General features: G+C 41.3%; 1 protein-coding gene and 1 pseudogene across 7 annotated transcripts in view; one reads left to right on the top strand and one right to left on the bottom strand.

The window, feature by feature from the left end:
- LOC103791277 (POTE ankyrin domain family member A-like) overlaps nt 1-24,163 on the top strand; it is a 117,668-nt gene that overhangs the window by 15,044 nt on the left and 78,461 nt on the right. For all 7 annotated transcript variants that reach the window (XM_078372544.1, XM_078372542.1, XM_078372546.1 and 4 more), the window contains exon 7: nt 22,193-22,266. In XM_078372544.1, coding sequence (XP_078228670.1) covers nt 22,193-22,266 — 74 coding nt within the window. The remainder of the gene's footprint in view (nt 1-22,192; nt 22,267-24,163) is intronic.
- LOC118153681 (tubulin beta-3 chain pseudogene) lies at nt 22,522-24,030 on the bottom strand (annotated as a pseudogene).

Genomic DNA, 24,163 nt, shown 5'->3' with positions numbered 1-24,163 from the left:
AAGAAAATCATAAGAAAAAGTAAGTTTGCTATTCATTTAATGCAAGTGGATCATTATGTAACTCTTAATCATAGTCTTGAACTTGAGTAGGCTAAGGAGGAGGAGAAAGATTGGTCTTTGCTATCTGAGGTGGGAGAAAATCTGCCTATAAGTAGACCCCTGCAGTTCAAACCTGTGTTGTTCAAAGGCTTACAGTATTACATAGTGATTTGTGTCACTCAAGTAACACAAAGTAGTTTCAAAACTGGAAAATTAACAATGCCTTTCTGGCACCATAAACAAATGGCAATAAGAACTGCAAAACGGCCAGGTGTGCTGGCCCACAGCTGTAGTCCCACACATTGGGAGGCCTAGGCAGGAGGATTGCTTCCATCGGGAAGCTCAAGACCAGCCTGGGCAGCATAGTGAGACCACATCTCTACAAAAGCAAGTAAAAACTTAGCTGGGTGTTTTGGTGCACACCTGTAATCCCAGCTACTTGGAAGGCTGAGATGGGAGGATCATTTGAGTCTGGGAGTTGAGGCCGCAGTGAACTATTATGGTGATCATGCCACTGCACTCCAACCCAGATGACAGAGTGAGACCCTGTCTCTGAAAAAGGAAAAAACATGAAAAACCTATCCAGTGTGCATACTAATAGGAAATTATTTTTAAAAATATCTACTGAGTGCAGAAGTCAGAAAAGCAATTTCTTGTTGAGAAGTACAGGTCATGTTACATACTTATAAACCAACAAGCTCTCACGATTATTAACTTTTCCCCTAATTTGAAATCGAGGCTGGGCACATTTGGCTCACACCTGTAATCCCAGCACTTTGGGAGGCCCAGGCAGGCGGATCACAAGGTCAGGAGATCGAGACCATTCTGGCCAACATGGTGAAACCCCATCTTTATTAAAAATACAAAAAAAATTAGCTGGGCATGGTGGTGCATACCTGTAATCCCAGCTACTCAGGAGGCTGAGGCAGGAAAATTGCTTGAACCCAGGAGGCGGAGGTTGCAGTGAGCCGAGATTGTGCCACTGGACTCCAGCCTGGCACCTGGCAACAGAGCAAGACTCTGTCTCAAAAAAAAAAAAAAAAGAAATCGAATGAGGTATATTTACTTCATTAGAACAAGATGTGTTCTTCTACCTGCTGGTTAGTTGTTATGATAACAATAATTTTGTTAGCACAAGATATCCTGTTACCATTAGCCAAAAGATGATCATAATAAATATTCAAGTAGCCCAACTCTAGGCTCAACAAATTATAATAAAAGTATAAAAATGTTTCACAATAACAAAAATGCTACTGTGCTACTGAGATGTGCTGCCTCATGCATTGGACAACCTGAATTGTAAGAGGACACCTTGAATTTAGTACATATTAATCAAAGAACTTCTGTAAGTTAGGTTTTGCAAGTTATTGGAGACAAACATGAAATAGACATAGTTTTAGTCTTTGAGGTAGTCCTAATAGAACTTTCTCTATTTAATTTCTGTGTTTTTTTCAACAGAATTTTCAAGGAAATCATTCACTTGTCCACTTAACAAATAATTATCAAATGTCTGTTAGATACTAAGCATTTTTTCTAATGTTACAGAATACAAACATTTAAAAATATAGCCATGGCCAGCTCAGTGATGCATGCCTCTAATCTTGGCAATTTGGGAGGCTGAGATGAGAGGATCACTTTAGCCCAGGAGTTTGAGACCAGTCTGGGCAGCATGACAAGACCTCATCGCTACTAAATTTTTTTAAAATAATAAAACATTAGCTGGGCACAGTGATAGGTGCTTCTGTTTCTAGCTACTTGGGAGGCTGAGGTGGGAGGATTTCTTGAGCCTGGGTGTTTGAGGTTATGGTGAGCTATGATCATGTCACTGCACTCTTGTCTGGGTAACAGAGTAAGACCTTGTCTCAAAAAAGAAAAAAAAACAAAAAACCCAGGAGCTTGTTATTATCATTGTCATTTTATTTATTTGCTGAATTATTTATTCAGTGCCTACTACTGTGGGCTAGATGCCCTCTGAAGCATATAATGATAATTTATTGTGTTAAATATGTGCCAACACTTTATGTGGTGAGGAATGAAAGCTGTAAAACAGTGGGTAGGATTTAAGGTAAGCATGCAGAGAAAGTAGAACTTTATTAGGTAAAGAGGCAGAAGGATGATGTGGGCAGAAGGAACATCTAACAAGATTGTGTGTTTGGCAGAAGGAGAAGCAAGTGCAAAAGTCAGATGCCTGAATGAACTTTGCAGGGTTTATGAGCAGTTCAGTTTTGCTAGTGCAAGTCGTGTGAGATGTGAATGCTTGGGAATGAAGTGAATACCTAAGGCAAGCTTACCACAGACTTCTTTTTCTTTTTTTGAGACAGAGTCTCACTCTGTCATCCAAGCTGGAGTGCAGTGGCATTCTCTTGGCTCACTGCAACCTCCACCTCACAGGTTCAAGTGATTCTCGTGCCTCAGCCTCCCAAGTAGCTGGGATTACAGGTGCGAGCCATCATGCCCAGCTAATTTTTGTATTTTTAATAGAGACAAGATTTTGGCATGTTGGGCAGGCTGGTCTCAAACTCCTCACCTCAAGTGATCCATCCCCCTTGGCCTCCCAAGTGCTGGGATTAGACATGAGCCACCACTCCCTGCCCAGACTTTTTAATACTGTAGAAATGAGTAGATCTTTTCCTGTAGGCCATGGGAAATTTACAGTGGAATGCTTTGGGCTGCAAATACTAGATGACCTAACTAACAGTGGCTAAAACAGTAGGGACCAGAGTCGTTTTGACTGTTCAGTGACATCACAGTGTTTTGTTCATGTCTCTTTTCATGGCTGGCTAATTAGCAGCAGCTCCAAACATCATGGTCTCACTGACAATATCTGAAGCTGAAAGGGTGGCTTTTGTTTATATTTTCTTTTAATTAGGGAGAAGACTCAGAAGCATGCAGTGGACTTCCTGTAACATTTTATTGGCTGCTACATGCTCATTCCTACACCAGGCACTGGGAAAGCAAATGTAATTACTGTGATAAGCTTAGAATAATCATTTCTTCTTTTGGAGTTGGGAGGGCTATTGGCATGATAAATATCCAAATAGATGTGTGTTTCTCCAGCAACACAAGTAGGGAATCGGGTAGGGAGACAGCAATGTTTACTGTAGGGGTTCATTGGAGAATTGTGAGCTGGGAGTCACACAATTAGATTGGAGTATTAGGGCATTCTGGTTATGATATAAAGCAGGGAATGGGAAGCTTTTTCTATACAGGGATTTTTCATGTTCTCTGTCATTCCTACTCAACCCTACCACTGAAGTATGAAAACAGTCATAGATAACAGGTAAGCAAATACACATAACTGAGCTCCAGTAAAACTTTATTTACAAAACTATAAGGCAGACTGGATTTGGCCCATGGCCTGTAGTTTGCTGACTCCCTCATATGGAGGGCAGCTAGAAGATCACCATATAAAGAGACAGGAAAACAAAGGAAGCATTTGCAGTTAGCAGAGCTATAGTTCCCTTGTCCTGTCCTCAGACTAGTAGCAGTCTGTTGTGAGGTTTTCACCCAGCCCTGGTGAAATCAGGAAGATTAAGGAGCTCAGTTACTCATTTAAAAATGTTGGTCTCATTCTTGGCATGATGCCTTTTTAATTTATTTTACTTAAACTTTTTTTTTCCATTTAAGAAATAACATTAATAGTTGTTTTTTCCCTATAAAAGCCACTACTTAACAACCCATGTTTAACTAGGAAATATAAGCATAAAATGAATGTGTGGTGGTGGAAATATAAAGCGGATGCAGAAAAGAGGTACAGTTAAAATGATTTAGTGATTATTGAATGTAAAACGATAGGGGATAAGGAGAAATCTCAGATGATTCTCAGGTTTCTGGCTTATGCCCTCGCACCTAACCGGGACATGAAGTAGGCAGTTTTCAGGTGTGTAAAGGAGAGCAGGTCAACAGGCATGACTAGCATTTCTCAGCATTGTTAAGTTCACTGGAATGTCCATGTAGGATATTTTCAGTAAGTAATTGGATAATAGGCATTTATGGCTGGAGAAGGAACTCTGAGGTTGGAGATGCAGACTTGGAATAACGGAGGCAAAATCATAGATTTGAGTGAGCTTATCCATGATGGAAAATGTATAGAATGAGCAGAGGGCCGGTGACAGAACCCTAGGAATATCAGCATTTCCCAGAGGAGTTAAGAAAGAAGCCTAAAGAAGACATATATGAGGCCAACAATCATATGAAAAAATGCTCATCGTCACTGGTCATCAGAGAGATGCAAATCAAAACCACATTGAGATACCATCTCACGCCAGTTAGAATGGCGATCATTAAAAAATCTGGAGACAACAGATGCTGGAGAGGATGTGGAGAAAAAGGAACACTTTTACACTGTTGGTGGGAGTGTAAATTAGTTCAACCATTGTGGAAGACAGTGTGGCGATTCCTCAAGGCCTTAGAAATAGAAATTCCATTTGACCCAGCAATCCCATTACTGGGTATATATCCAAAAGACTATAAATCGTTCTACTATAAGGACACATGTACACGAATGTTCATTGCAGCACTGTTTACAATAGCAAAGACCTGGAATCAACCCAAATGCCCATTGATAATAGACTGGATTGGAAAAATGTGGCACATATACACCATGGAATATTATGCAGCAATCAGAAAGGATGAGTTCGTGTCGTTTGTAGGGACATGGATGAATCTGGAAAACATCATCCTCAGCAAACTGACACAAGAACAGAAAATGAAACACCGCATATTCTCACTCATAGGTGGGTGATGAAAAATGAGAACACATGGACACAGAAAGGGGAGTACTAAACACTGGGGTCTATTGGGGGGAAAAGGGGAGGGCCAGTGGGAGGGGGAGGTGGGGAGGGATAGCCTGGGGAGAAATGCCAAATGTGGGTGAAGGGGAGAAGAAAAGCAAAGCACACTGCCATGTGTGTACCTACGCAACTGTCTTGCATGCTCTGCTCATGTACCCCAAAACCTATAATCCAATAAAAAATTAAAAAAAAAAAAAAAAAAAAAAAAAAAAAAAAAAAGAAAGAAGCCTGAGCAGTGGCTAAAGAGAAAGAGGAGAGGAATCAAAAGGGATGTTGCAAAAACTTACAAAGGTGAGAATTTCAGGGAGGGAGTATAAATTCTAACCAATAAGATTACTAAAAAGTCAAGTAAGTTAACCTTTTAAAAGCTCTTCAGTGGGCCATAATCCCAGCACTTTGGGAGGCCAAGGTGGGTGGATCATGAGGTCATGAGATGGAGATCATCCTGGCAAACATGGTGAAACCTGTCTCTAAGTAAAAATACAAAAATTAGCTGGGTATGGTGGCACATGCCTGTAGTCCCAGGTACTCAGGAGACTAAGGCAGGGGAAGCGCTTGAACCCAGGAGGTGAAGGTTGCAGTGAGCCAAGACCACACCACTGCATTCCAGCTTGACGACAGAGCAAGGCTTCATCTAAAAAAAAATAAAAAATAAAAACCAGAGAGAGAGAGAGAAAAGCTTTTCAGTGGTACTCTCTTCTAAAGAACAATCATGGAGTTGCAGGGTTGGCTGATTACGTGATCAGTACTTCTGGGGTTCAAATGTGGAAGAATACACCTACCAAGGTCCTACCTAACTTTTGTAACTGCAGCAACTCCCCTATACGGGATCAGGGAAAATGGGCAAGACTGGTGAGTTCATGTACCACCACTTTCCTAGAATTGTCTAAACCTAAAGGTCCTATGTGAGGAAGAGTGTAGTCTTTCTTACCTGTTGTTTTGTGGAAATGCTTGTTTTGTACTCAAATTCTTGATAAGGTCTTCTGGATGCATTCCCAAACAAACAGTGGCAGCAACTTGAAGCCGCTATCAGACGGTACATATATCCCTCCTTTGACATGGAATCATAATATAGCAACGTTTTGACAAAATTTTAAGTTTTAATTAGAAATAGTTTACAGACCAGCACTTTAGTGGAACCAACATTAAAAAGATAGTTTATTGCAGGAAACTAATATAATGTCCTGGAGAAAAATGTACAGTGAAATGCTGAATATAGTGGTTCTGTATTTGGGGAACACTAGTCACATCGGTAGAAAAGTCAGTGCCTGACTCTTTGTTAGTGCAGTTCCCTTTGCATTTACCCTTGTGATACTTCTGCTTTTACTGCTTCCTTTTGAATTTTATTTCTAAAAAAAAATACTATTAAAACACATTTCAAATACACTTCTTTATATCTGCACCACAATGACACAATGATGATGGTCTGCGAAGATTTTAAGTGTCTTCTGGTTGTCAAATACAAATTGTTTTATCTGACATAGTTTAAATGTAAAGTGCTTTTCTAGTAATTGCATTTCTTCAGAAATGGGTAATCTGTGATTAACTAGAATATGTGGTCTGTTGGATTATCACACTGTTAACTATCTATGTGTAAGATAAGTCTCTTCTCCTGGCCAGATAAGCTAAAAGTCCTGTTGATCCTTACTGATCAGTTCCACTATATGGAGGGAGAAATGGATAATTTATACTACATTTTGGATGCGGTCTTTCTTTTTGAACAGGTGATTAGGAGCTTTAGTTTCCAGCCTCAAACCTCCTGAATAGGTGCAGCTACAGATGTGTGCCACTGCACCTGGCCTGCTGCACACTTATTGTAAAAGTGAATTAAACCCTACCGAGTTGGAGAAAATTTACTATGATCTTTTAATTTTTTGTGTCAGAAACCTTTATACTATAGAACATACTGTCAATCATCAAGATTTTCTATTTTTTAATTGGGTTAATATAGGATTGTTGCTTTTAAAAATTACTTTCTGACATCATTGATGCATTTTTAATGCCTTTAGTTCATTGGATACGGAAGTGCAGGAATTTCCAAGACAAGTGTCAAAAACTAAAAAATTAGTATATTAAAGAAAGGTATTCTGTGAAACAAGCTTCTGATTGCAGTCACATGTAACATATCAACTTAAAAAATAAAAAAATTATATTATGCAATTGTATCAGGGGTTCCCAAGACCACCCCAGGTTTGGTAATTTACGGAGAAGGACTCACAGGACTCAGCAGATAGTCATTCTTAGAGCTTTGATTTATTACAGTGAAAAGGCACAAAGCAAAATCTGAGAAGGGAAAAGGTGCATGTGTCAAAGTCTGGAGGAAGCCAGGCACAAGCTACAGGAGTCACCTCCTGTGTAGTTACCAGGATGTGCTTAATTCCCCCAGCCTCAAATTTTGAAAACACACGTACAATGTTGTCTGCCTTACCAGAGTTTCTTTAGAGGCTCAGCACCCATCTTTTAGATGGAGGCTAGTCACGTAGGCATCCTCTCCTCTCCTTCACATGTACCAAAATTCCAGACTCCTAGGAGGAAATGAACTGTTCATAGTAAACATTTATATTTGCATTTGCACAAACAGTTTAGGCACGGTGAGCCATTCCCTTCTTCTAAGTTAGGGAATGGTGGGAGCCCTCCCAAATTCAAGGTCCCGAACACCAGCCAAGGACCAGCCTTGCAAGCAAGCTCTCTAAGGATGGCTGTCTCGTGCCTGTTATATGCAATCCTTGCTGCCCAGCAGCTATGGCCCTGACTAAATTTTTGGTGTTATCATAAAATTTGATGTAATATGATAGCAAATAATAGAATGGTAGACCATAACATGGTACTGGTTTCAGTTGCATCATTCATATTAAGTAGCAGTCCTGCTTACAGTTTTGACATTTGGTGAATACTTAACAGGTAATTGTACATAAGTCACTATGGCAATATTAAATAATTATAACCTGTCCTTATCTGATTAAACTTTCAATAAAATTGTGGATAAAATGGGCATAATAAGTTCTGATTTAAAATTAGAATAAAAATTGTGTTTCATTTTATGTACATGGATGGACCAGTTTTGATTCATATTGTATTAAATCCCTGTTTATAATTGTGAAATAATGATTTCATAGTCAATCATTTTTATCAATTTTTTTGCCTATGTGTGCAGTTAAATTAATTGCTTTATGTGTTTTTATATGCTTCAATTTGGGAGCTTATACTCATATTCTGTTACCTTGATCTTTAGTGATTCACAATTTTCAAGGTAAAATTTGTCTTTTTATGATTTAGGGTAATAGCAAGTTTAGTATGTTTTTTAGAATTCATAACATTATTTTTCAAGCAGTTTTAGATTCACAGCAAAATTGGGAAGGTATAGAGATTTTCCATATTCCCCATGACCCCAGACATGTGAGTAGCCTCCCCATTATCAGGACCCCCCATGAGAGTTACAGTTGAGGAACCTACTTGGACAGACACATCACCCCCAAGGTCCACAGTTTTTGTTAGGGCTCACTCTTGGTGTTGTAAATTCTCTGCTGTTGGACAAATGTGTAATGGCATGTATATATCCTTGTAGCATCATAGACAAAATAGTTTCCCAGCCCAAAATATCCTCTGTCCTCTGCCTTTTGATCTCTTCCTCTCCGCTGGCTTCTGGCTACCATTGGTCTTTTTGGTGTCTCCATAGTTTTGCTTTTTCCAGGCTTGTCATATAGTTGGAATGAAAGAGTGGATATCTTTTTGAACATTTAAAAAATAAAGTGTCATGGTAATTTCATTCTGTCATTTTAGATGTTCTTTGTCCTTGCCTTTGTTTTCCTCATGTCTTGTTCATCAGCATAGGATCTGATGACATATGACTTGACATGCTGAGAAAGTGTGATTTCTATAGACATTTGCCATGTAATGGGGAGAGGGGAAAAATGGCATCATGCAGTACTCCACAGCAGGAGATGGGTCCAGAGAGACTTTAGCAATGGGGCAGGATAATCTCAAGAGTTGGACTTTATAAACCTGGAATCACAAAGTCTTTCATACTTACCTGGCATTTAAAAAGATCGGGCAGTGAATATGACAGGTGAAACTAAATATGTTCCCCACCAATTCTCTTCCTTTTAGGGATGAGTTTGGAAACTCATTTCTATATTATTATAACATGGCTCATCTACAGTTAGGTTCCCTGTCATAGGAAATGCCAGTGTTTTGCTTTACAAGAACTGAAAAATAATTTTGTTTTCACCAGCGAGAGCAACAACTGTTGGCACATTCTGGTAGTGTGAGTGAGTTGATAGTTGTGTTCGTATGTATTTTTCATATCAGATCGCACTCCCTGGCAACCTGCCACCATTGTGGTATTTCTTCTTAAGCTTCTCTCTGAATGAGTGGTATGGCTCAGAGTGAATAAGCTCTTTAAGGGAGTGATCTTTCCAGTGGTTCTTTCCATGGGAGGTAAAATGGGAGTGAATTTGAGCCTTGTTTGTGCTAGAGAAAATAGCTAAAAGTAAGTAAACATAACCAGCATCTGCCCCAGAAGAGGATTAGTGAGAGTGAATACATTGATCTCCCTTGAGCTCTTCTCCACTGGCAGTGAAAGTCTGTGCAAAGATCCTTGTCCCTGGTCTGTTTCCTATGTTTTGCCATATGACAGAGCACAGTACCCATAGACCTAGCTTCCTTGTGCTAGGGTGTTTTTTCCTAAACGGAATAGTTTTAACTGAAGATCTAGAGAATTTAGGTTGTGACACAACAAAATGTACCATTTCCCCACCTTATCCATGGGGGATATGTTCCAAGACCCCTGGCGAATGCCTGCAACTGTGGATACTATTGAACCCTAGATATGCAATGTCAGATTAGAAGGAAGAGGATAAGAGTAAAAGGGAGAATAAAGAACGAGGAAGGCAGAGAGTGTAGGGAGCAAATGAAGGGAAAAGAAGCAGGTGCATATGGTGGAGGGTGGTAAAATAACACCTCCGAAGAAGGAAGAGTGGGTATTAGGAAGGTGGAAAGAATGTAAGGTCAACGTGTAGCACCAAAACTTATCAGATAAGACAAACTTTACCTGCCAACATGTGAGCTGTGCTTTAAGTTGAATTATTTCTTCATACTGTGGCTATACTGATGATTTTAAGCCAGTCAGATATTCTAGTTAGCAGACCGTGTGTGTGTGAGTGTATGTGTGTGTGTGTGTGTGTGTGTGTGTGTGTGTGTGTGTGTGTTGGGGGGAGGGTATCTTTGATTATCAAGAATGAGGAAAGTAATTAATCACTCTTTACTGAGTATGTGGTGGACATAGTCTTTTAAAACACTGGTTCCAAAACTTTCTGGCCTGAAGTTTCTTTTATATGATTAAATATTATTGCCTAGAGGTAACTGATACCCCAAATTATTATTTCCATTTATCATTTTCATTCTCTTTTAAAACATTTTATTACATATGTGTATGGTCATAAATAATATGTAGAATTTGTTTTTATGTCCTAAAAGTGCATATATATTGTTGTACACTCTACATATTTTGCAACTTTCTTTTGTCTGGTCACATTACATTATTAAGGTCAGTCCTTATTGACACAGGAAGCTCTGGTTTTCTATCAAATTACTGAATCTCAGTTAAACCATCTTCATAATGATAAATGAAATGATTGCATTTTTAAAATGATTGCAGATTCCAAAGAGCTTTTAAGTTGGTTATATCTATTGATATTTACCATTTTAGAAATAAAAACTAAAATATTTAAAAAACAAGCATGCACAACCATACATCCCAATAGACATTAGGACTATGACCCATTCACCATTAGAGCTATGCCGTTATGACACATCATGTCTATGAAAAGCTCCACTGTACACTTAAAAGAGAATGAGAGGCCGGGTGCGGTGGCTCAAGCCTGTAATCCAGCACTTTGGGAGGCCGAGGAGGGTGGATCATGAGGTCAAGAGATCGAGACCATCCTGGTCAACATGGTGAAACCCCATCTCTACTAAAAAATACAACAAATTAGCTGGGCATGGTGGTGTGTGCCTGTAATCCCAGATACTCAAGAGGCTGAGGCAGGAGAATTGCCTGAACCCAGGAGGCGGAGGTTGCTGTGAGCCGAGATTGCGCCATTGCACTCCAGCCTGGGTAATGAGAGAAACTCCGTCTCAAAAAAAAAAGAGAGAATGAGAGTGAAAATGGCAAATAACATTTTGTATTATTTGACCTTTTAGACCTCCTGCCTGAATCTTGAACTCCAGGGATTCTCAGATCACAATATAGAGTCAATATTTTATTTTTAATTTTTTTTATTATTTTATTTTATTTTTTTTTTAATTTTTATTGGATTTTAGGTTTTGGGGTACATGAGCAGAGCATGCAAGACAGTTGCGTAGGTACACACATGGCAGTGTGCTTTGCTTTTCTTCTCCCCTTCACCCACATTTGGCATTTCTCCCCAGGCTATCCCTCCCCACCTCCCCCTCCCACTGGCCCTCCCCTTTTCCTCCTAATAGACCCCAGTGTTTAGTATTCCCCTTTCTGTGTCCATGTGTTCTCATTTTTCATCACCCACCTATGAGTGAGAATATGCGGTGTTTCATTTTCTGTTCTTGTGTCAGTTTGCTGAGGATGATGTTCTCCAGATTCATCCATGTCCCTACAAACGACACAAACTCATCATTTCTGATTGCTGCATAATATTCTATGGTGTATATGTGTCACATTTTTCCAATCCAGTCTATTATCAATGGGCATTTGGGTTGATTACAGGTCTTTGCTATTGTAAACAGTGCTGCAATGAACATTCGTGTACATGTGTCCTTATAGTAGAACGATTTACAGACTTTTGGATATATACCCTGTAATGGGATTGCTGGGTCAAATAGAATTTCTATTTCTAAGGCCTTGAGGAATTGCCACACTGTCTTACACAATGGTTGAACTACTCTACACTCCCACCAACAGTGTAGAAGTGTTCCCTTTTCTCCACATCCTCTCCAGCATCTGTTGTCTCCAGATTTTTTGATGATCGCCATTCTAACTGGCGTGAGATGGTATCTCAATGTGTTTTTGATTTGCATCGCTCTGATGACCAGTGACGATGAGCATTTTTTCATATGATTGTTGGCCTCATATATGTCTTCTTTCGTAAAGTATCTGTTCATATCCTTTGCCCACTTTTGAATGGGCTTGTTTGTTTTTTTCCTGTAAATCTGTTTGAGTTCTTTGTAAATTCTGGATATCAGCCCTTTGTCAGATGGGTAGACTGCGAAAATTTTTTCGCATTCTGTTGGTTGCCGATCCACTCTAGTGACTATTTCTTTTGCCGTGCAGAAGCTGTGGAGTTTCATTAGGTCCCATTTGTCTATTTTGGCTTTTGTTGCCAATGCTTTTGGTGTTTTGTTCATGAAGTCCTTGCCTACTCCTATGTCCTGGATAGTTTTGCCTAGATTTCCTTCTAGGGATTTTATGGTGCCAGGTCTTATGTTTAAGTCTTTAATCCATCTGGAGTTAATTTTAGTGTAAGGTGTCAGGAAGGGGTCCAGTTTCTGCTTTCTGCACATGGCTAGCCAGTTTTCCCAACACCATTTGTTAAACATGGAATCCTTTCCCCATTGCTTGTTTTTGTCAGGTTTATCAAAGATTGTATAGTTGTATGTATGTTGTGTTGCCTCCGGTGCCTCTGTTTTGTTCCATTGGTCTATATCTCTGTTTTGGTACCAGTACCATGCTGTTTTGATTACTGTAGCCTTGTAGTATAGTTTGAAATCCGGTAGTGTGATGCCCCCCGCTGTGTTCTTTTTGCTTAGAATTGACTTGGCTATGCGGGCTCTCTTTTGGTTCCATATGAAGTTCATGGTGGTTTTTTCCAGTTCTGTGAAGAAAGTCGATAGTAGCTTGATGGGGATAGCGTTGATTCTGTAAATTACTTTGGGCAGTATAGCCATTTTCACGATATTAATTCTTCCTAACCATGAACATGGAATGTTTCTCCATCTGTTTGTGTCCTCTCTGATTTCGTTGAGCAGCGGTTTGTAGTTCTCCTTGAAGAGGTCTCTTACGTTACTTGTGAGTTGTATTCCAAGGTATTTTATTCTTTTTGTAGCAATTGTGAATGGCAGTTCGCTCTTGATTTGGCTTTCTTTAAGTCTGTTATTGGTGTAGACGAATGCTTGTGATTTTTGCACATTGATTTTATATCCTGAGACTTTGCTGAAGTTGCTTATCAGTTTCAGGAGTTTTTGGGCTGAGGCAATGGGGTCTTCTAGGGATACTATCATGTCGTCTGCAAATAGAGACAATTTGGCTTCCACCTTTCCTATTTGAATACCCTTTAATTCTATTTCTTGCCTGATTGCTCTGGCTAGAACTTCCAGTACTATATTGAATAGGAGTGGTGAGAGAGGGCATCCTTGTCTAGTGCCAGATTTCAAAGGGAATGCTTCCAGTTTTTGCCCATTCAGTATGATATTGGCTGTTGGTTTGTCATAAATAGCTTTTATTACTTTAAGATACATTCCATCGATACCGAGTTTATTGAGGGTTTTTAGCATAAAGGGCTGTTGAATTTTGTCAAATGCCTTCTCTGCGTCAATTGAGATAATCATGTGGTCTTTGTTTTTGGTTCTGTTTATGTGGTGAATTACGTTGATAGACTTGCATATGTTGAACCAGCCTTGCATCCCCGGGATGAATCCTACTTGATCATGATGAATAAGTTTTTTGATTTGCTGTTGCAATCGGCTTGCCAATATTTTATTGAAGATTTTTGCATCTATGTTCATCATGGATATTGGCCTGAAGTTTTCTTTTCTCGTTGGGTCTCTGCCAGGTTTTGGTATCAGGATGATGTTGGTCTCATAAAATGATTTGGGAAGGATTCCCTCTTTTTGGATTGTTTGAAATAGTTTTAGAAGGAATGGTACCAGCTCCTCCTTGTGTGTCTGGTAGAATTCGGCTGTGAACCCGTCTGGACCTGGGCTTTTTTTGTGTGGTAGGCTCTTAATTGCTGCCTCAACTTCAGACCTTGTTATTGGTCTATTCATAGTTTCAGCTTCCTCCTGGTTTAGGCTTGGGAGGACACAGGAGTCCAGGAATTTATCCATTTCTTCCAGGTTTACTAGTTTATGCGCATAGAGTTGTTTGTAATATTCTCTGATGATGGTTTGAATTTCTGTGGAATCTGTGGTGATTTCCCCTTTATCATTTTTCTTGCATCTATTTGGTTGTTCTCTCTTTTATTTTTAATCAGTCTGGCTAGTGGTCTATTTTGTTGATCTTTTCAAAAAACCAGCTCTTGGATTTATTTATTTTTTGAAGGGTTTTTCGTGTCTCAATCTCCTTCAGTTCAGCTCTGATCTTAGTTATTTCTTGTCTTCTGCTGGGTTTTGAGTTTTTTTGATCTTGCTCCTCTAGCTCTTTCAATTTTGACGATAGGGTGTCAATTTTGGATCTCTCCATTCTCCTCATATGGGCACTTATTGCTATATACTTTCCTCTAGAGACTGCTTTAAATGTGTCCCAGAGGTTCTGGCACGTTGTGTCTTCGTTCTCATTGGTTTCAAAGAACTTCTTTATTTCTGCCTTCATTTCGTTGTTTACCCAGTCAACATTCAAGAGCCAGTTGTTCAGTTTCCATGAAGCTGTGCGGTTCTGGGTCTGTTTCTGAATTCTGAGTTCTAACTTGATTGCACTATGGTCTGAGAGGCTGTTTGTTATGATTTCAGTTGTTTTGCATTTGTTGAGCAGTGCTTTACTTCCAATTATGTGGTCAATTTTAGAGTAGGTGTGATGTGGTGCTGAGAAGAATGTGTATTCTGTGGATTTGGGGTGGAGAGTTCTGTAAATGTCTATCAGGTTTGCTTGCTCCAGGTCTGAGTTCAAGCCCTGGATATCCTTGTTGATTTTCTGTCTGGTTGATCTGTCTAGTATTGACGGTGGAGTGTTAAAGTCTCCCACTATTATTGTGTGGGAGTCTAAGTCCTTTTGCAAGTCATTAAGAACTTGCCTTATGTATCTGGGTGCTCCTGCATTGGGTCCATATATGTTTAGGATCGTTAGCTCTTCTTGTTGTATCGATCCTTTTACCATTATGTAATGGCCTTCTTTGTCTCTTTTGATCTTTGTTGCTTTAAAGTCTATTTTATCAGAGATGAGAATTGCAACTCCTGCTTTTTTTTTGCTTTCCATTAGCTTGGTAAATCTTCCTCCATCCCTTTATTTTGAGACTTTGTGTATCCTTGCATGTGAGATGGGTTTCCTGGATACAGCACACTCATGGGTTTTGGATTTTTATCCAATTTGCCAGTCTGTGTCTTTTGATTGGTGCGTTTAGTCCATTTACATTTAGGGTTAATATTGTTATGTGTGAATTTGATACTGCCATTTTGATGCTAAGTGGCTGTTTTGCCTGTTAGTTGTTGGAGATTCTTCATTATGTTGATGCTCTTTAGCATTCAGTGTGATTTTGGAATGGCTGGTACTGGTTGATCCTTTATATGTGTAGTGCCTCTTTTAGGAGCTCTTGTAAAGCAGGCCTGGTGGTGACAAAATCTCTGAGTACTTGCTTGTTCGCAAAGGATTTTATTTTTCCTTCACTTCTGAGGCTCAGTTTGGCTGGATATGAAATTCTGGGTTGAAAGTTCTTTTCTTTAAGAATCTTGAATATTGGCCCCCACTCTCTTCTGGCTTGTAGTGTTTCTGCCGAGAGATCTGCTGTGAGTCTGATGGGCTTCCCTTTGTGGGTGACCCGACCTTTCTCTCTGGCTGCCCTTAGTATTCTCTCCTTTATTTCAACCCTGTTGATCTGACGATTATGTGCCTTGGGGTTGCTCTTCTTGCAGAATATCTTTGTGGTGTTCTCTGAATTTCCTGCAATTGAGTGTTGGCCTGTCTTGCTAGGTGGGGGAAATTTTCCTGGATGATGTCCTGAAGAGTATTTTCCAGCTTGGATTCATTCTCTTCGTCCCCTTCTGGTACACCTATCAAACGTAGGTTAGGTCTTTTCACATAGTCCCACATTTCTTGGAGACTTTGTTCATTCCTTTTTGCGTTTTTTTCTCTAATCTTGGTTTCTCGTTTTATTTCATTGAGTTGGTCTTCGACTTCAGATATTCTTTCTTTTGCTTGGTCAATTCGGCTATTGAAACTTGTGCATGCTTCGCGAAGTTCTCGTATTGTGTTTCTCAGCTCCTTTAATTCATTCATATTCCTCTCTAAGTTATCCATTCTTGTTATCATTTCCTCGAATCTTTTTTCAAATCTTTTTTCAAGGTTCTTAGTTTCTTTGCATTGATTTAATACATGATCTTTTAGCTCACAAAAGTTTCTCATTATCCATCTTCAGAAGTCTAATTCTGTCATTTCGTCACAGTCATTCTCCGTCCAGCTTTGTTCCCTTGCTGGTGAGGAGTTTTGGTGCTTTGTAGGAGCCAAGGTGTTCTGGTTTCGGGTGTTTTCCTCCTTTTTGCGCTGGTTTCTTCCCATCTTTGTGGATTTGTCCGCTGGTCGTCTGCGTAGTTGCTGACTTTTCGTTTGGGTCTCTGAGTGGACACCCAGAATGTTGATGATGAAGTATTTCTGTTGCTTGGTTTTCCTTCTACCAGTCTAGCCCCTTCACTGTATGACTGCTGAGGTCCGCTCCAGACCCTGCTTGTCTGGGTTGCACCTCTAGCAGCTGTGGCACAGCAAGGGATGGTACCAGTTTCTTTTTCTGCTATCTGTCCCAGGATGATGCCTGCCTAATGTCAGTCTTTTGGATATAGAGGGGTCAGGGAGCTGCTTGAGGAGACAGTTTGTACTTTATAGGGGCTTAATTGCTGACCTGTGAGCTCTGTTGTATATTCAGGGCTGTTAGGCTGCTATGTTTGATTCTGCAGCAACAGAGCTCATTAAAATACCCTTTTTTTTTCTCAAATGCTCTGTGTTGAGGGGTTTGGGCTTTATTTTTGGATGTCCCTTGAGGTCCTGCCCAGCTAGGACGTAGACTAGCCACTGTTTGGCTGCCGAGGCTCCGCCCTGCTGTTGTGTGATTCGCCCTGTTCCTGCAGGCTCTGCTGTGGTCTCCGCCATGCCCTGCGGCAGAGTCTCTCTGTTGTAGCGGGTTGCCTCGGAAATGGCAGGCTGCAGTGGGCGTGTATCTCAGTAGGGACGGGTTGCCTCGGCAACGGCTGGCTGCGTCAGCAATGGGCGTGTATTTCAGTTGGGGTGGGTTGCCTCAGTAATGGTGGACGCCCCTCCCCCTCAGAGCGTCTCGAGCAGTCTGCCCAGGGCTTGTTTGAAATCGCGGTTTTGTTCGTCCCACTGGGCCAACCCTAACGCTCTGTCCCTGCGATCCCCTGGCTGGCCCACTGTCCAAGTCTAGCTCAGTCTCAAGTCCAGCCCTCTCACGTCTCCGGTTGCTGGTTCAATGGGGCACCCGGACAAGCACGCCCTGTGGGGAGCGCTGGGTAGGGCCAGCCGCCGACACCCCGGCTGCCGGCTTCGCCAGGCGCAGGTTCTGCCTGGCGTCCCGCATCTCCTCTTCACTTAGGAATTTCCCTGTTCCGTGGGCAACAAAGATCAGTCTGGAAATGCAGCTCAGACTCACCTTTCCGCAGACACAACGAGAGCTCCAATCCTGGGTTGTTCTCACAGCGCCATCTTCTATTTTTTATTTTTTTTACTTATATTTCTCACTTTTCATTCATTCCTAGGTGGGATAATTTTATTTATTCTTTTTTTTTTAATTTTTTATTGGATTTTAGGTTTTGTGGTACATCAGCAGAGCATGCAAGACAGTTGCGTAGGTACACACATGGCAGTGTGCTTTGCTTTCCTTCTCCCCTTCACCCACATTTGGCATTTCTCCCCAGACTATCCTTCCCCACCTCCCCCTCCCACTGGCCCTCCCCTTTTCCCCTCAATAGACCCCAGTGTTTAGTACTCCCCTTTCTGTGTCCATGTGTTCTCATTTTTCATCACCCGCCTATAAGTGAGAATATGCGGTGTTTCATTTTCTGTTCTTGTGTCAGTTTGCTGAGGATGATGTTCTCCAGATTCATCCATGTCCCTACAAACGACACGAACTCATCATTTCTGATTGCTGCATAATATTCCATGGTGTATATGTGCCACATTTTTCCAATCCAGTCTATTATCAATGGGCATTTGGGTTGATTCCAGGTCTTTGCTATTGTAAACAGTGCTGCAATGAACATTCGTGTACATGTGTCCTTATAGTAGAACGATTTATAGTCTTTTGGATATATACCCAGTAATGGGATTGCTGGGTCAAATGGAATTTCTATTTCTAAGGCTTGAGGAATCGCCACACTGTCTTCCACAATGGTTGAACTAATTTACACTCCCACCAACAGTGTAAAAGTGTTCCTTTTTCTCCACATCCTCTCCAGCATCTGTTGTCTCCAGATTTTTTAATGATCGCCATTCTAACTGGCATGAGATGGTATCTCAATGTGGTTTTGATTTGCATCTCTCTGATGACCAGTGACGATGAGCATTTTTTCATATGATTGTTGGCCTCATATATGTCTTCTTTTGTAAAGCGTCGTTCATATCCTTTGCCCACTTTTGAATGGGCTTGTTTGTTTTTTTCCTGTAAATCTGTTTGAGTTCTTTGTAAATTCTGGATATCAGCCCTTTGTTAGATAGTACTGGAAGTTCTAGCCAGAGCAATCAGGCAAGAAAAAGAAATAAAGGGTATTCAAATAGGAAATGTGGAAGCCCAATTGTCTCTATTTCCAGACGACATGATAGTATACCTAGAAGACCCCATCGTCTCAGCCCAAAAACTTCTGAAACTGATAAGCAACTTCAGCAAAGTCTCAGGATATAAAATCAATGTGCAAAAATCACAAGCATTCGTCTACACCAATAACAGACTTAAAGAGAGCCAAATCAAGAACGAACTGCCATTCACAATTGCTACAAAAAGAATAAAATACCTTGGAATACAACTCACAAGGAACGTAAGGGACCTCTTCAAGGAGAACTACAAACCACTGCTCAACGAAATCAGAGAGGACATAAACAGATGGAGAAACATTCCATGTTCATGGTTAGGAAGAATTAATATCGTGAAAATGGCTATACTACCCAAAGTAATTTACAGAATCAACGCTATCCCCATCAAGCTCCCATTGACTTTCTTCACAGAACTGGAAAAAACCACCATGAACTTCATATGGAACCAAAAGAGAGCCCGCATAGCCAAGTCAATTCTAAGCAAAAAGAACACAGCGGGGGGCATCACACTACCGGATTTCAAACTATACTATAGAGTCAACATTTTAAACCACATACATATGTGGTTTAAATATGGATAAACGGGCTCTTGATGATGAAATGGCTTTTAAAGTTTCACCTCTGTGTTTTTTTGCTTTTTTTCTTTCACCTGTCTTAAAAAATTTAAATCACAACAATTCTATTTAGATAGAAAAACATATGGGAAAAAAGCTCTTCATCACTGGTCATTAGAGAAATGCAAATTAAAACCACATTAAGATACCATCTCACACCAATTAGAATGGCAATCATTAAGAAATCAGGAGATGTTGGAGAGGATATGGAGAAATAAGAACACTTTTTCACTGTTGGTTGGAATGCAAATTCGTTCAACCATTGCGGAAGACAGTGTAGTGATTCTTCAAGGATCTAGACCTAGGAATACCATTTGACCCAGCAATCCCATAACTGTGTATATACCCAAAGGATTATAAAACATTCAATTATAAAGACATGTACACGTATGTTTATTGCAGCACAGTTCACAATAGCAAAGACTTGGAACCAACCCAAATGCCCATTAATGATAGACTGGTTAAAGAAAATGTGGCACATATATGCCATGGAATATTATACATCCATAAAAAAGGATGAGTACATGTCGTTTGCAGGGACATGGATGAAGCTGGAAACCGTCATCCTGAACAAACTGACACAAGAACAGAAAACCAAACACCTCATGTTCTCACTCAAAAGTGGGTGTTGAACAGTGAGAGTGCATGGACACAGAGAGGGGAACATCACACACACCAGGGCCTGTTGGGAGGTGGGGGGGTGGGGAAGGATAGCAGGGGATGGGAGGATAGGGGAGGAATAACATTAGGAGAAATATCTAATGTAGATGACGGGAGGATGGACACTGCAAATCATCATGGCACGTGTATACCTGTGTAGCAGTAACAAAGCTGCACGATCTGCACACGTAATCCCAGAACTTAAAGTGTAATAATTTTTTTAAAAAGTTGTTTCCATACAAAAAAGAAAAAAGGAAAATGTTTTTTTATATATTCCTTTCTCATCTCATGGTACTGCGTGCTCTTTGGATCTAATGTGGTCCTAGACTAATCCTGTTTTTATATGGGAACAATTAGGTCCCTTAAGGCTCTCATTTTGCATATAAATATATGAAGTTTATCCAAGTATTTGAAAGTGAATTCTGAAGATAGTGGTACATTCAGGAAAGACTATCTCATTATAATTAAAATAGTTTCTAAAATATATTATGACTTTTTGTGAATCCTGTAAGTCTGTTTTTTATTAATAAACAAGAAAAGATGAACATTGGAGTTACGGTTCTCTCAGGGAATACTACTCTCCATGACGTGTTACAATCACAGCTGTCAGAAAGCGAAGAGAGCGAAGAAGGTAACAAAGAAGCAGGGAGAATTCAGTCCTAGAGTGCCCCTGTTTGGCCGCATAGTGCTATGGTTCTAACTTTAAAAACTTATTTCCTGGTAACATGTGCGTTGTGTTTACTCTCCTTTTGCACTGAACAGAATACCTTTTGGCAGGACATTTGTATTCTTCCTTTAACTAAAGCGACAACTAAATAACAGAGAATTAGGGGAAAGCACGATTTTCTTTAGAAAGTAGGATTAAAGTTAGAATGTAGAGACTAAATATTTTAGGGACTAACATTGGTTTATATTTAGGATAACTCAGTAGAGACCTAAAGATTGCTGACTCCAACACAGTCTGGTTTCTTTGCTTTATTTTTACAGCTCTGAATTCACAGCTGTTAGTGATAACTATATGCACTACAAACTTAAAAGGCACCTTCCAAAAGCAAATATTAAGTGACTTCCTATCCTGTCTATGACTTTATGTATTATAGAATTGATTTTCCAAGTCAGTGATTAATGAGAATCATAGAAAATTAGCTGCATAGTATCTCCTCGGCTGTGTCCCTGTGAGCTACCACCTGTGTTAATAAATTTGTTCACTAGGAATGTTGGTTTTGGCATTGAGAGTGTTCTCTGGTCAATGCAAATAGGACTCTTGAGAACATTAATGTACAAGTGTTTTTAAATTACACATAAGGCTTTCATAATGTGACTTCTGCTCAGCTCTCCATCTTTAGCCCCTTCCCCTGTATGCTCTTTCTCTGGCCTTACTGAACTGCTGGTCCTGTCCTCTTCACCCATCCCTCGATTGTGGGCAAATACATATACCCTTTCAGGCCTCTCTCTGCCTTTCATTGCTGCCTGGCATGCTCTCACCCTTTCCTGCCCCCTACCCCTTCTAATTTGGCTCTCATTCTTTAAGTGTCAGCTTGGGCAGGATCTCTAGAAAAGTCATCTCTGACATGCTGTCTTTTCCCTCTTTAAATCCTTGTGCTTAGCACATAGCAAGACTCAGTAAAAAAATTGCTGAGGGAAATAGATAATGACTCTTTGTACAAAGATGATTTTCCAGATTGTTCCTATAGCGTAGGAGCAAAGGGAATAGATGTGTAAAGCAGTTATCGACAGTTCAGATGGTAGAGATGCAGTAGAAAGATCAGTAAAGTCCTAGGGGAGCCCCAAGGAAGGAGATACCGAGATACCTGTTTACCTGGGGAAAGACAGCCAGGAGGAGGGTTAATTTCATCTAGCACTCTGTTTTTATTTATTTTTAGCAGTCCATTTTAAAAGATGAACAGATCAATACGTTTGTCAGAATAATACAGGAAAACATTTCAGATGTTAGGAAGAGGGTGTACACCGATAAAGGTGTCCACAGACATTCTGGAAATCATTAGTAGGGTACTCCTATGAAGTAGAGAACAGTATACAGCACTGCCTAATAATATTGCTCCTGCATTCCAAAATGCCTTGTTTGTGATGGCTTTGTTCATTGACGTTCGGTGGATGAACCTGTTAGTGAATCTTCGACATGATTGTATTTCTTTAACCTGGTGGCATCTAGTGTCTCCCACAAAAAGGTTTGTTGAAGTGTTGGAGAATTAGAAATATTTCTTAAAGAAGGAAGTATTCCACTAAAGATCAAGCTTCATTTAAACTCTCAATTTATGAAATAAAATGAAATGTAATTTAAAATCCATTTTTGTAAAGACTCTCTTTTATCTAACTTCTAAGTAGTTTAACTAAACATTTGGATTTCGTAGAAGAACAAGACTTGGAGCTGCCATCAGAGGAAGAGGAAGAAAGACTTAACAGATGTGAAAATAAGCAGACGCAGGTGTGTAAACATTTAAATTAAATCTAAATTTCTGGTTTAATACTGTTTTCTTTGCTTTAATAATTTAAGATAGCCCAAATCTTTTTTGGCTTTGTTCCAGTTATCAATAGATAGTGGGCTAAAGTAGATTCTTTTTTTTGTGTGTGTGTCTGACAGCAATAGATTTATTAAGTATCCCCAAAAATATAAACACAAACCAGTAATAAACAAAACCGTAAAACATCAGGCCAGGAGCTGCAATAAAACAGACAGGAGCAGCACACAGGTGGCCTGGGTGGGGAGGAGGAGGCTGTAAATACTGCAGAAGGCGGCACGGGAGCCCGAGGGTGGGGGGATAGCAGGGGTGGCAGCAAGATGGCTCTGGGGGTCAGGTACTGCTGGCTTTGGCCCTGGCCACCACCTGCCCCTCATGCCAGCTGCAAGCACCTTCACTTCGGGCCCTGGGCCTCTGACTCCTCGTCGTAGTCTTCATGCCTCTCGCCCTCCTCCTTGGCCGTGGAGTCCTAGTACTGCTGGTACTCGGACACCAGGTCGTTCATGTTGCTCTCGGCCTCAGTGAACTCCATCTCGTCCATGCCCCCGCCCGTGTACCAGTGCAGGAAGGCCTTGAGCTGGAACATGGCTGTGAACTGCTCAAAGATGAGCTTGAACAGCTCCTGGATGGCAGTGCTGTTGCCAATGAAGGTGGAGGACATCTTGAGGCCGTGGGGTGGGATGTCGCACACATTGTTGGGGATCCACTCCACGAAGTAGCTGCTGTTCTTGCTCTGGATGGCCAGCATCTGCTCGTCCACCTCCTTCATGGACATGCGGCCCCGGAACACAGTGGCGATGGTCAGGTAGAGGCCGTGGCGTGGGTAGCAGGCGGCTATCATGTTCTTGGCATCAAATATCTGCTGAGTGAGCTCGGGCACGGTCAGGGCCCGGTACTACTGGCTGCCCCGGGCCGTAGGGGCGCAAAGTTGGGCATGAAGAAGTGCAGGTGGGGGAAGGGCACCATGTTCACCGCCAGCTTGCACAGATCGGCGTTGAGCTGCCCTGGGAAGCGCAGCGAGGTGGTCACCCAGCTCATGGTGGCCGACACCAGGTGATTGAAGTCCCCGTAGGTGGGCGTGGCCAGCTTGAGGGTGCGGAAGCCGATGTCGTAGAGCGTCTTGTTGTCGATGCAGTAGGTCTCATCCGTGTTCTCCACCAGCTGGTGGATGGGCAGCGTGGCGTTGTAAGGCTCCACCACTGTGTCGGACACTTTGGACTAGGGCACCACGCTGAAGGTGTTCATGATGCGGTCGGGGTACTCCTGGTGTACCTTGCTGATGAGCAGCGTGCCCATGCCAGAGCCTATGCCCCCGCCCAGCGAGTTGGTCAGCTGGAAGCCCTGCAGGCAGTCGCAGTTTTCACACTCCTTCCGCACGACGTCTAGGGCCGAATCCACCAGCTCCACTCCGTGTAGTGGCCCTTGGCCCAGTTGTTGCCGGCCCCACTCTGACCGAAGATGAAGTTGTCAGGCCTGAAAAGATGTCCGAAGGCTCCAGGGCAGGCGCTGTCCATGGTTCCAGGCTCCAGGTCCACCAGGATGGCCCGAGGCACATATTTGTGAGAAGATGCCTCATTGTAGTAGACGCTGATCCACTCCAGCTGCAAGTCAGAGTCGCCCACATAGTTGCCACTGGGGTCTATGCCATGCTCATCACTGATGACTTCCCAGAACTTGGCCCCGATCTGGTTGCCGCACTGGCCGGTCTGGATGTGCGCGATCTCACTCATGCTGGGCGCCTCTGGCGGGTTGCTGAGGACTGATGCGGGCAGCCGGGCTGGCTGCTCAAGTAGAGTCTTATCCTGTATATCCTCCAGCTACAAACTTTTATGGCTATTGAATGTGAAATTTGGGAAGCATCTC

This window comes from Callithrix jacchus, chromosome 5 (assembly GCF_049354715.1).
Source record: "Callithrix jacchus isolate 240 chromosome 5, calJac240_pri, whole genome shotgun sequence".
NCBI lineage: Eukaryota > Metazoa > Chordata > Mammalia > Primates > Cebidae > Callithrix > Callithrix jacchus.
This window is presented reverse-complemented; position numbering and strand designations above follow the sequence as displayed.